The sequence below is a fragment of the Triticum urartu genome, chromosome 5 (assembly GCF_003073215.2).
Source record: "Triticum urartu cultivar G1812 chromosome 5, Tu2.1, whole genome shotgun sequence".
In the NCBI taxonomy this organism is placed as follows: domain Eukaryota; kingdom Viridiplantae; phylum Streptophyta; class Magnoliopsida; order Poales; family Poaceae; genus Triticum; species Triticum urartu.
In genome coordinates this window covers 82,121,458-82,134,402 of record NC_053026.1, presented here as the reverse complement: position 1 = coordinate 82,134,402, position 12,945 = coordinate 82,121,458, and the positions used below count along the sequence as shown (strand labels likewise).

Below are 12,945 nucleotides of genomic sequence, written 5' to 3'. Positions count from 1 at the left end.
GAGCTGGTCATAATCCGCATGTGTCTGCCACATGTCCTCATATCGAAAGGGTTTGGGCCCTCGATGTACACTGGAAGTTAGTTTTCCCTTAGATCTGCTAAGACAAAACAGTGATCTGACTCCGCAGCAACAATGTGCCGAACTTTGACATTTGCAAATAAATCAGTAAGTGCTGTGTTGCCAAAGGCTCTGTCCATCCGGGCTTTAACATTTGATCTACCCGACTGCCTATTATCCCATGTATATTCCATGCCTGACCAGCCCAAGTCAACCATTGCACACTCATCCATTACTTTCCGGAACGCTTTCATCTGCCACTCAAGTCTTGGTGAGAGAGAAAAGTGTTCGGAGCCGAATAATGTTTCGTTAAAATCCCCAATACACATCCATGCTTCATGCCGGATAGCAAACAAAGTTCTCATGAATCTCCAACTGTGGCATCTATCTTCCACGCGCGGAGCTCCATAGAATCCTGTGACACGCCATTTTTTGGACGTATCATTTTTCCTCTACACCATAACATCGATATGGGCAGAACTATAATTTTTGAGTTCAACATCTAGCTCAGCAGACCAGAACAAACTTAGTCCCCCACTGAGTCCAACGCTGCTCACCGCAAAACATCCCGCAAAACCAAGAGAGTTCTGTAGATTCTCCACTCGCTTGGCTGAAATTTTGGTCTCCATGAGAAATAAGAGACCGGGCCCTTCCTGCTTCACAATGCTGCGAAGCTCCTGAACTGCCTCGGGGTTCCCAAGCCCCTGCCAGTTCCAGCTGAGGCAACTCATCATTCTCGGCGGGGCTGCTCTGCAGCCGCCGCCGAACATCCTGAGTTTTGAGAGTTAGTGGGAGTCAGTTTTTTTCTTTTTGGTTTCTGGCTCCCTCCCTGACTCCTTCTCATCACCATCCGAACGCACCTCGCCCGCTGTAAACACCACCACAACATTTGTGGTTTCATTCATTTGTGGTTTCTGCGGTTGATCAGTCGGAGGCAAAGTGATCTGTCGATAAACTTGCTTCGTTCCATGAGCCCCCCCTTTCTCTTATTCCTCTGATCATGCTTCTTTTTAGGCGAGTTAACCTCCGGACTGGGATCAGCTCTAGCGTTTGTAGCACGAGCATCTTTAGTGCTACTTTGGCTAGACTGTTGCTCCTTGGACGAGCTATCATTAGACACACCTTTTTTCTTCTCCTCTGGCGCTCTCAGGCTTGTTTTAAAAGGCAGCTCACCATTTTCATCACGCTTACCAGGAGTCGGACAATGAAGGTCAGAATGTCCCAGTCGCCCGCATGAGAAACAGAAATTTGGTACTTGCTCATATTGAATATCATACCAGTTCCTCCCACCTCTTGCTGCATAATCAATTAAGATCCACCTGCGAAGAGGCTTTCTTACATCAATGGTAACCCTAGCTCGAAGGTACCCACCAACTGGGTCGAATTGCACAGATGATGCATTATTATCGATTTGTTTGGCCACTGCTTTTCCCATCACATCATTCCGCAAATTGAAAGGTAAATTTGGGACCCTAACCCAAATCTGAAGGTTCTCAAACTGCAGCTCAGACGGCCGCATACACTCTTTAAATTCCGTGAGAACAACTGTGTGCTTGCTTATATGCCACGGCGATCCCTCCCACACGTGATCGCGATCACGTTGGGACTCAAACTCTGCAATGAACATGTTCTCACCCGCCGGGCGGAACACCAATCCTCTAGGGTTTCCCCAAGCCGGGCGCAACGCATTGGCGATCGTCTGAATATGCAATAAGTTCCAGTTTGTCTGATGGGCCGGCGGATCTGCTATGTACGTCTACGAACAGTTCGTACGCGTCACATACGGAAGTGTGTATACGTTATGGTCAAATGACTATACTACCCTTATACAGTTTGTGAAAAGGATGTATACATAAGTTTTTCTTTTCGAAAAGGTGAAGAATCGGGCTTCTGTGTCGGCTGATGCACACAATCATCTTTATTTTGAAGTTTGATACCATTCTTATAGAATAGTCGAAAAAAGTCCAGAGCACAACCAAACACAAAATAAGAATACATGACACACCATTTAACACTTCCCAAACAAAGTGTGTGGCGCAACATTTATCACGCATTTACTTCATCTTTTTCGATTAACGATGTATTTTATTGACTCGGTGTAGTGATGCCGTAGCGATACAATCTCTATGTGCTGTTGCTGATTTCACGCAGCACACCGACGATGTCGCCTCTCATCGTGTCTGCTCGCGACCAACGGCCATGGTCGCTCGAGCACGCTCCGGCCACCTTCACCCAACTATGCCGCTCCGACTCCATGCTGCATCGCCTCCATTATTACCATTATCGTGTACGCAACACCCCTTCTCCCTTCCCCAACTAGACCGAGCTCCTGCTCGAGGCCATGACTGCAAGCAATGCAACACGGTGACTTTCTGCAACAAGACATCTGTTGCTAATTTTTTTTACAACAAGAGCTCTTTTGCAAAAAAAAAATTCAAAAATATCCTGCAACAAGACCTCTATTGCAAATAAAAAATAAAAGAAATCTGCAACACAACCTTTGTTTTAAATATTCTTGCAACAAGACATGTGTTGCAAAAAGGGTTATCGCAACACGACTTCTATTGCAAAAGTGACGATGATGCTTGATCGGAAGATTGGTCTTATCAGGCGTCTCATAGACTGCGCCGGCCCATGCGTAGCACGACCCTCTTTTTTCAATTCCTTGGCCCTCCCAGCTTATTTTAACAGCATTTCGGCCCCACTAAGGGCATGTACAATGATGCTATTTTCGAAGTGCCACGTAGGATAAATGATGAGGTGGAGGAGAGAGAACTCATAAGAGAAGACAAGAGATGATCTCTTAGCATAATATGTCTCACCACGTTTTTAGGAATAGCTAGTTATTGAAGATAAGACTAAGAGATGGCCCATTGTAGATATTCTTTTTTGTTATCTCTAAATTACATGTAAGATTTAAGATAAGACTATTTTATCAACCATTGTACATGCCCTAATACAACTTTCCTCGCTCCACCACTGGTTGTAGTCCCCCCGTCGCCGTAGTGGTCGTGGGGAGCCCCAACGCATGAGAAATTCCTGCTGGAGCAACCCCTAAAGCCGGCGTCGTAGTTCTCAGTTTGACCTCACCCGCCATGGACATGGTCGCCGTAGCCGAGACCCTGTTGTCCGCCGCCGTCGTACCCGCCTAGCACTGTCGCCTGCATCACAGTCGGGGGGGCCGTAACCTCCAGGCGATGCTTAGAGCATCTCCAGCCGTTGCGCCCCCAAGACGCGCCGAAAATCGCCTCTTGGGGGCGAGCCGGCGGTTTTTTTGGCGTGGGGACGATACGTCCCCAGCCGTCGGGCCCCAGACGTCCCCACAGTTCGGTCAAGAATATCCTGAAGTACCTGAAGAGGACTAAGGATATGTTTCTCGTTTATGAAGGTGACGAAGAGCTCGTCGTAAAGGGTTGCGTCAATGCTAGCTTCGACACAGATCTGGATGACTCTAAGTCACAAACCAGATACATGTATATTTTGAATGGTGGGGCAGTAAGCTGGTGCAGTTGCAAGCAAAGCGTTGTGGCGGGATCTACATGTGAAGCGGAGTACATGGCAGCCTCGGAGGCAGCACAAGAAGCAATCTGGGTGAAGGAGTTCATTACCGACCTAGGAGTCATTCCCAATGCGTTGGGCCCGATGATTCTCTTCTGTGACAACACTGGAGTTATTGCCCTTGCCAAGGAGCCCAGGTTTCACAGGAAGACCAGGCATATCAAGCGTCGCTTTAACTCCATTCGTGAAAGTGTTCAAAATGAAGACATTGATATTTGTAAAGTACATACGGATCTGAATGTGGCAGATCCGTTGACTAAACCTCTCCCTAGAGCAAAACATGATCAACACCAGAACTCTATGGGTGTTCGATTCATCACAATGTAACTAGATTATTGACTCTAGTGCAAGTGGGAGACTGTTGGAAATATGCCCTAGAGGCAATAATAAAATGGTTATTATTATATTTCCTTGTTCATGATAATTTTCTATTGTTCATGCTATAATTGTGTTATCCGAAAATCGTAATACATGTGTGAATACATAGACCACAACACGTCCCTAGTGAGCCTCTAGTTGACTAGCTCGTTGATCAAAAGATAGTCATGGTTTCCTGACTATGGACATTAGATGTCATTGATAACGGGATCACATCATTAGAAGAATGATGTGATGGACAAGACCCAATCCTAAGCATAGCTCAAAGATCGTGTAGTTCGTTTGCTAGAGCTTTTCCGAGTGTCAAGTATCATTTCCTTAGACCATGAGATTGTGTAACTCCTGGATACCGTAGGAGTGCTTTGGGTGTGCCAAACGTCACAACGTAACTGGGTGACTATAAAGGTGCACTACGGGTATCTCCGAAAGTGTCTGTTGGGTTGGCACGAATCGAGACTGGGATTTGTCACTCCGTATGACGGAGAGGTATCTCTGGGCCCACTCGATAATGCATCATCATAATGAGCTCAATGTGACCAAGTGGTTGATCACGGGATCATGCATTACGATACGAGTAAAGTGACTTGCCGGTAACGAGATTGAACGAGGTATTGGGATACTGACGATCGAGTCTCGGGCAAGTAACGTACCGATTGACAAAGGGAATTGTATACGGGATTGATTGAATCCTCGACATCGTGGTTCATCCGATGAGATCATCGAGAAGCATGTGGGAGCCAATATGGGTATCCAGATCCCACTGTTGGTTAGTGACCGGAGAGTCGTCTCGGTCATGTCTGCGTGTCTCCCGAACCCGTAGGGTCTACACACTTTAAGGTTCGGTGACGCTAGGGTTGTTGAGATATTAGTATGCGGTAACCCGAAAGTTGTTCGGAGTCCCGGATGAGATCCCGGACGTCACAAGGAGTTCCGGAATGGTCCGGAGGTGAAGAATTATATATAGGAAGTCCAGTTTCGGCCATCAGAAAAGTTTCAGGGGTCAGCGGTATTGTACCGGGACCATCGGAAGGGTCCCCGGGGTCCACCGGATGGGGCCACCTATCCCGGAGGGCCCCATGGACTGAAGTGGGGAAGGAAACTAGCCCCTGGTGGGCTGGTGCGCCCCCCATGGGCCTCCCCATGCGCCTAGGGTTGGAAACCCTAGGGGTGGGGGGGCGCCCCACTTGGCTTGGGGGGCAAGCCACCCCCTTGGCCGCCGCCCCCCTTGGAGATTGGATCTCCTAGGGCCGGCGCCCCCCTAGGGGTCCTATATATAGTGGGAGGGAGGGAGGGCAGCCGCACCCTAGCCCCTGGCGCCTCCCTCTCCCTCCCGTGACACCTCTCCCTCTCGCTAAGCTTGGCGAAGCCCTACCGAGATCATCGTTGCTTCCACCACCACGCCGTCGTGCTGTTGAATCTCTATCAACCTCTCCTTCCCCTTTGCTGGATCAAGTTGGAGGAGACGTCTTCCCAACCGTACGTGTGTTGAACGCGGAGGTGTCGTCCGTTCGGCGCTCGGTCATCGGTGATTTGGATCACGACGAGTACGACTCTATCAACCCCGTTCTCTTGAACGCTTCCGCTTGCGATCTACAAGTGTATGTAGATGCACTCCCCTTTCCCTTGTTGCTAGATAACTCGATAGATTGATCTTGGTGATGCGTAGAAAATTTTAAATTCTGCTATGTTCTCCAACACAAATTTCAGCAAACACGACATATTTAGGCCAAATTTCAACAAACACGACATATTTCGGCGAAATTTAGACGTTTTTTACACGAATAAAATGCACAGAAAAAAACCGCGGCAGCCTTGGCATTGATTCTCCACAGAAAAACCGAAACGATGAGGACGACCAGCCTTCGTCTCGCTGATGCGCCGGTCCCGCCACTCTTTCGCGTCAAAATGTTCGAGCCGGCGCCCCCCAGCGCGCCGGGTTCGGGTTGAGTGCGCCGGCGCCAATTCGATGAAAAACAGGCTCGTGGGAGCGTGATTGGGCCGATTTTTTGGCGCCGGCGCTAAAAAACAGTCTTGGGCGGGGGGGGGGGGGGGGGGGGGGGGGGGGGGGGGGGGGGGGGGGGGCTGTTGGCTTAGTCGGAGACAAGCATGCTAGCAGTCGCTGGGAGAGACTTGTGGTTTGTCGGGGGCGAGACGAGAGATCTCCGATCCGGATTTGCTACATCTCACCTGACAAGGATGATCACCCTCATGTGCTACTAGATTGAAGCATTGCTTCACGATGCCATGCCATGCAAGGCGCTCCCATGCTTTTAGCAACCCCAAACCAGATTTTATTTCTGTATAGACACCAAAAATCAACCAAACAATACACTAACTTTGAGGGTGATGATCATCCTTGGCAGGTGGAACCATTCCACACGAATTCAATTCAGCAGCGAGACCTCCATGGCCAGGCTCGCCCTGAACAGGAAGAAAGAGAAAAAGTAAGAATGCCAAGGCAGCGGCCTACGAGACGGAATGCCTGGTGTTCCGCGAATGCGTGGACTTGGTCTCGGCCTCGAGGTTGACGGAGCCGGGGCTCTCCGACGTGTCGGAGCCGGCGCTGTTCTCCCCGCTGCTCGCCTTGCCGGACCACAGCTTGCTCAGCATCTTCCTCGGCATCTGCAGCGGGCCCTTGGCCGCCGCCTTGCCGCCGTTCCCTCCGCTCTTGTTGTTGCCCAGGCCGCTCATCGACCGGAAGGAGCTGGTGTCGCCGGACGCTGGCGCCATGCCGCCGCCCCACTGGTCGTCCTCGGTCGTGGCCGTCGTGGCGGCCGACCTGGAGCTGCCATACGAGTTGCCGTTCTCTCCGGGGAGGAGCGAGCGCAGGGCGGAGGACGGGTGGTGATCAGACGCTGCCGCCTCGGCGGAGGCCGATGCTCGGAGCTGCTCGAAGAAGAGGACCTGCACGACCAAGCGCAGAGGGAGGCGCTCGTTCTGCACGGCGTGGGAGCTCGCCTCGGCGGTCAGCTTCTTGCAGTCCATGAGCCCGCACAGCCTCTTCTTCTCACTCTTCGTCAGGCTCGGATGCTCCTGCACATGACACATTATTTCAGTTCAAAGTTCTGACTGAGCTCCAACAAACAAACACATGAACATGATGATCCAATCCAATACTAGTATGTAAATGGGCAAGTGTGTAGGTACGTACCTTGAGATACATGTCAATGGCGCGGTAGAGCCCATCGTGGGTCGGCCGAGCCGCGAGGGGCGCCATTTCAGCGATGGCGATGAACTTTTGGAGAGGGAGATTGGGGTCTTTGGCGATCTCGGCTAGATACCCGTCGACCAGCCTCACCAACGCGAGCTCCGAGTCGCCGCCAGAGACCAAAGAGGCCGGGTAGCTCTCACCGTCCTCCAATGCTTCATCATCGCCGTTGCGCTGCACCATGAACTCCTCCAGTATCGAGGACACCAGGTCAACATTGTAGAGAGCATTCTCGTCGGAGCTCGCGGGTATCAGAAGATCAGAGACGGAAGCTCTGTCCAGCTGCGAGCCGATCCTCTTTACCAGGTCGCCGCGCAAGGTCTCGTCTGACCCCAGTAAGCACGCCGCTCTCACCAGCTTGAGCAGGAAGCCGCAGGAGACGGAGCCTCTCTCAGGTGGCAGCAGAGAAATGATGGTCTCAAGAGCCGCACGGTGCCGTGTGCAGTCAAGCCCGTTGCTCGCAGCACTGTCCAAGGTGCTGAACAGCCTTCGGTACGCGTAGGCTCGCAGCGCTTCTCCGACCACCTCGCCGGCGGTTCTCCCCTTGGCCTTGATGGCCAGGATCACCTTCTTGTACAAGCCCATCTCGAGGTCGCAGATGTCCTCCACCCACCAGTCCCTGGGCACCGTCAGCTGCTTCCTCACGCCGTTCCAGTGCGAGTCGGGGTCGCTCTCCGACGGCAGCTTCTTCCGGTTGTAGGTGTACGACCAGTCGACCTCCGAGGGGTCGATGGAAGCCTTGGCCGCGATGGAGTCCACACAGTGGTTGATCACCTTCAGGTTCTCTGACCAGGGAAGGAGCGACCTTGTTGTCTGCAGCACGATGATCGAGTCCTTCCAGGTGCGGAATATGCTGGAGGAGAGGAACACATCAATCTTGTAGATGAGGTTCCCTTTGTCGATCGTCTCGAACATTTCGAGAAACTCGGCCGCGCAGCGGGCCGCGAGGACGTTGTACGCGTTCAGCGTGACGGTCATACCATAGCAGAACTTTGCACAGATTTCAAATGCTGAAGGTCCACCGGGGATGTCAGAAATGTCTACTTCATCGTTGCCTTCCTCGTCCGTGGAGGCAACCAATGTTTGCAGACGGGAACTCTTGGACAAAAGTGGGAACTGCACGCAATTTGAACAACAATGTCAGTACTATTTAACCAAGGACAGAATTGCAATGGATATGGATCAGCTGTCACTAACTCTACTGGATTATATGTCAAAAACTCATGCGAAAAGCTTTAACTTCAACCAATGTAAGGGGTCATAAAACAGTATATGCTAAAAACGATATCACATATACTCTATCTCCCTCTAATTGACATATAAAATTGTATAATCGAAAGGACTTGAAAGTGCACATTTGAAGCAAAAATAGTGTGGAGGGGCATTTGAACGCTTGATCAAAAAGAAAAGTGAAATTGTACCTTATGAAGATAAAACTTGACATCTCCTACAGTGATAACAATATCCGTCGCCAGTTCAGTTGCCACAAACCTACAAAAGACATTCCAACATATAAATGTAGTGCAAACTGAGACACGACATGACATAGAAGTGTACAGCATACAAGACGAACATACAAGGTTGCAAAATGATTAAAATTTTGGAGATGAAAATAGAATAAAAATGCTTAGTATTTAAAGTGTTTGCATGCATATTTTCAATGACACCTTTGACATCATCATAGGCAAACATCACTAGTATATTTTCAAGACATGAGCATCTTGAAGATTTTCTGATACTGAAATGTGTCAATGATTTGTCAAATTGGGCATCCAGTAACTTTAAGACAAATAGATATGTTGCACAATGGAGTCTCATGCAAATCTACATCAGAAATAGTAATGGAGTTAATGAGAATGAGAATGAATGATAAACTAATTCATAGGTTTGTTTTAGGACCATGTTGGTTCAGAGAATCGGGACCGCAATAATTGCAAGGAAAAATGATCACACACGGCGGAGGAAGAAAACATGTTTTGGGAAAAAGAATGAGACATAAAGCAAAGATCCCTAGAATCTGAACTATAACATGAAATGACATAACAAACTCATCCACTCGCTGAATTGGCTAAGAGTAAGAAAAGGAATGGCAGAGTGATAGCCTAAATAAAGTACCAAGGGCAAAGATATAAAGTGAAGAAAGCAAATTCATGAAAGGTAGCCATGTGTATATGACAGGTATAACTAATCAGACTACTAAGTGGTCCAAGGAAAATGATCTGACAACAAATGGAACTTCATTTTCAAAATGGACCACACCACCACCAACCCATGAACACTGAACATGCTAGAAGAAATATATACGAGGAAATTGGCACATGCTCTGAATCTGAAGTATACAGAAAACGTAAGAAGACATGCCATTGGCAAAGAATCAGAGAAGATGTATCTGTAAAGGAGATCAATTGTATCGAGAGCCTTTTGAGCGCGATCATGAAAACCCACTGCTTAACACAAACAGCACTCTCTTTCACACATAACCTTTTGGTGCCAATCATTGTCGAATGAACAATAATAATAGTACACACTTCACTGCAAATGTTTTGTAATTTAGAGTAGACCCGGCTGCTTGTTATACCATTGCTACAAACTACGAAATACTAATATAGCTAGTATAGCTTTAATAAGATCAAGCATTCAAACTTGCTTGACATGGGTAGTACAAAGATCTGCCCAACAAAACCCATAATCATACTTCTAACTTAAGTTTGCAGCTAAGTACTCAGGGTGTTTGCAAGACAAAACTTCAAGAGTTACTATCTTGGAGTAGACGATTTTGAAGTTCGCTAACAAAGTAACAACTGCAACTCAGCATAGATTACAGAGGAACAACATCAAGTTAAGTTGGTTTCTGTCGCGTTAAAACTTTGTCCCAAGGTCTGTAGTTTTTCTTTTGTACCATATACTTTTTTAGAACATGTACCTGTTATGTTTGTATTTAATAATAATAGAAAATAGGCCTATCTCATATTAACTCATGTACACAAATAAGAGAAGCAGATCCCTGCTAACTTTGGACAAATAGAGAACTAAGGATGGCAGTAAAGTTTAATCAGGAATATGAGCGTACAGCCACTTTTATGTACACAAATGGATCAACTACAACTCATGGACTACAGGCTGAAAATAGAAGCTAGACCACAAGTGATCAAATCAGTAGAAAAAATAATAAACCAGAGTGAGAAGTCAAACAATATGCATTAGTTCACCTGATATTCCCCTCTGTCTGAAAGACATCTGGCTTTGCTCCAAGCTTCATATACTTCATCTTCACACAACTGAGAGTAACCTGAATCCCCTCTCTGTCTTCTCCTTGTCTCCAATCCAATCACCACAGATCAGAACGAAGAAGCACGAAGTGACAAGATCCCTGAGCTATAAAGCTGTAAAGATCTAGGTCTTGGTGTTCCCCTTGCTCATGGCATTGCCAAGGCCAAGAAACCAATTAAAGTAGGATATCTCTCTCTCTCTAGATTGGCAAACTATTTCAACAATCTTGTGGAGCTCTGGGTCCACGAGAGCACAATGCCAGGAATCCAAGAACTCCCCCAAAGCTGGATCACACAAGCAGCACCTGCAAAGCAGCACGGAGCAGCACCTTGGGGTGAGGGGACAGCGGGAATAATTGGTGAGGCAAGGAGGGATGGGGTGTAGGGAGACCATGGGAACAAGCACTAGTGAGGCTGGAATCTTATCAGGTTGCAGTGGAGAAACCCACATGAATGGGCACCGGAAAAATAAAACCAAAGTTGGACTTTTTAAAGGAATTTGCACATGAATGCAGTCAATCGGAGAATAAATAAAGAAGCCGCAGAACGGTCTTGTGCAAACCGTTGCTTTTGCTGTACCAAAAAATAAGATGGGGAGAAACAGAAAAAAACACACACTGTAAATTCAAGAAAATGGCGAGAATATGAACTGCGTATAGAGCTGAAAATATACAACAAATGCGTGATAAAGCTTGATTTTGTTTGAAGCAAGGGATGAATACACTGGGAAAGTGAGAGAGACGCACAAAATCGTCAATGCAAGATTCACATTCCAGGAGAAGAACTGCGTACAGAAACGGAAGCAAAGGGGATAAAAAATGGAGGAGATTACCTTTGGCCAGGGATATGGAGAACCGCGAGAACGGAGAATTTCCAGGAGAGGCAGAGCGGAAGCGCCCAAGATCGCGCTCGCGCACGGACGGAAATGGGAGGAGCAGTCAATCAAGCGGACATCTGCGTGATTCAGGTTCTGTGTGTGTTCTCGGGACAAGACTCGCTTTGCGACTACTCCAAAGCAAGGAGTAATGGAGTTAGTTTAGCTTTAAAAGCTAGCGGCGGTGGGGGGTGGCAAATGGCAATGGCAATGTGCCATTGGGTGGGGCCGGAGAATGGACTGTTCTGCCCCCAGAGATCACTGCTCCCTCGTCTCCGCTGCATGCTGGCACAAACAATTTTCTTTTCTTTAGTTTTGAGTAAAATTAACCATGCTTTTAGATTTTCTTTTAATAAAGGGCAACAATTTTTATTACTAACTTAAAATGTAGCATAAGGTGATACATACATACATACCATAACAAAATTATGCCCTACTTACACACAGCCACGTGGAAGTGTTGTCGGGTTCCGTTTGGTGACGGCGGGGATTGCTTGTTGGAGGTTTTCGACCTCGTCCGCTGCTGGGGCAACAGGCCGGGGTACTTATCCCTGGCGGTTGTCTTGGGGCGGGTGTCTTACAACTAAAAGGACGTTGTTAGTGCCGGCCAGGCATTGCCTGGACTCACCGATATTCTCCTGGAGCTCGATGGTGTTGCGGAGTATCCTTCTAAGACTTGCAATGATCTTCTGCCTCCTGGCTTATCATGTAGCGTGTCGTCTAGCACCGCGGTGGCTTGGAGGCCGCGGGCTGGTGTTTGGAGTAGGGTGGTGTCCATAGGCTCATCGAAACTTATGCCCACCTCGCGACCTTGGGCCACGAGGGCATTAGTGGTTGCCCTTGGCTGGCGAAGAGCTCGGCGTCGCCTCTCATTGTTCATCGTTTCTTGCCGTCGTGCCTTCTGCGCGGCGACCACCATCGTGTTTTTCTGTAACTGTAGTTGGGCGACTAGGGTAGCCTACCGGAAGGCTTCTATTGTCTGTGTGGTGGGATCGCTCCTTGGTATGGGAACGCTGAACAATTGCAACTCCTCTTCAGTAATGAGGGGCTGCATCATCGTGGTCCTAGCGAGGCTAGAAATTATGGCCCCATGGGTTGTGAAGCTCGACAGGCCAACGCCGAGGATGTTGAATTTGCTTGGACAGTGACCAACTGGGGGTGGGGCCGGAGGTGCTGATGGAGCGATGGCCACTGGCTCCGGGACTGGGGGCTGTGAGGTTGTAAGCCCCACGTGTGTTGTTGTGGCTCCGCTAGCGTTGGGTTTGATCGGATCCATTGGTGTTGAAGAACTTCTGGCAGGATCGCTACTCGTCTATGATGCAGTCTTCTGGTATATGGTTGATGAACCAATTGTCCAGCATAATGGCGACCAGGCGGTGCGACATCAGGGTGGGCTAAAAGAGTCAGTGTGAAGTCGGCGCAGTGATCTGACCTTAAGGCCAAGGTTCGAGCCTCGAGTACTAGATGTCTTGGTCCAAGATCGCGCCCTTCGAGCCGAGAGTCACTAGCGAGGACATTGTAGGCCCCGACAAGACGGGTCGAGCCTCCATGTCGAAGCTGATATGGTCGTGCAAACGCGTCTGTATCTCCCACCAGTATGT

The 12,945-nt window shown here is 48.6% G+C and overlaps 1 protein-coding gene across 1 annotated transcript; it reads right to left on the bottom strand.

Annotated features, from left to right (window-relative positions):
* Positions 1-6,129: 6,129 nt before the first annotated feature.
* Positions 6,130-11,520, bottom strand: LOC125508002 (BTB/POZ domain-containing protein NPY4-like). The gene is made up of 5 exons (XM_048672546.1): positions 11,303-11,520; positions 10,411-10,775; positions 8,623-8,692; positions 7,145-8,317; positions 6,130-7,026 (listed from the first exon to the last, which is right to left on the bottom strand). The coding sequence occupies exons 2-5, from the start codon at positions 10,467-10,469 to the stop codon at positions 6,460-6,462; spliced, it is 1,869 nt and encodes a 622-aa protein (XP_048528503.1). The 5' UTR covers positions 10,470-10,775; positions 11,303-11,520; the 3' UTR covers positions 6,130-6,459.
* Between the last annotated feature and the right edge of the window lie 1,425 nt (positions 11,521-12,945).

Coding starts and splice junctions, on each gene's coding strand:
- LOC125508002 (XM_048672546.1), bottom strand. CDS start 10,469: ATGAAGTATATGAAGCTTGGAGCAAAGCCAGATGTCTTTCAGACAGAG. Junction 8,693..10,410: donor CAGACAGAGGGGAATATCAG/GTGAACTAATGC, acceptor TGTCTTTTGTAG/GTTTGTGGCAACTGAACTGG. Junction 8,318..8,622: donor TCAAGTTTTATCTTCATAAG/GTACAATTTCAC, acceptor AATTGCGTGCAG/TTCCCACTTTTGTCCAAGAG.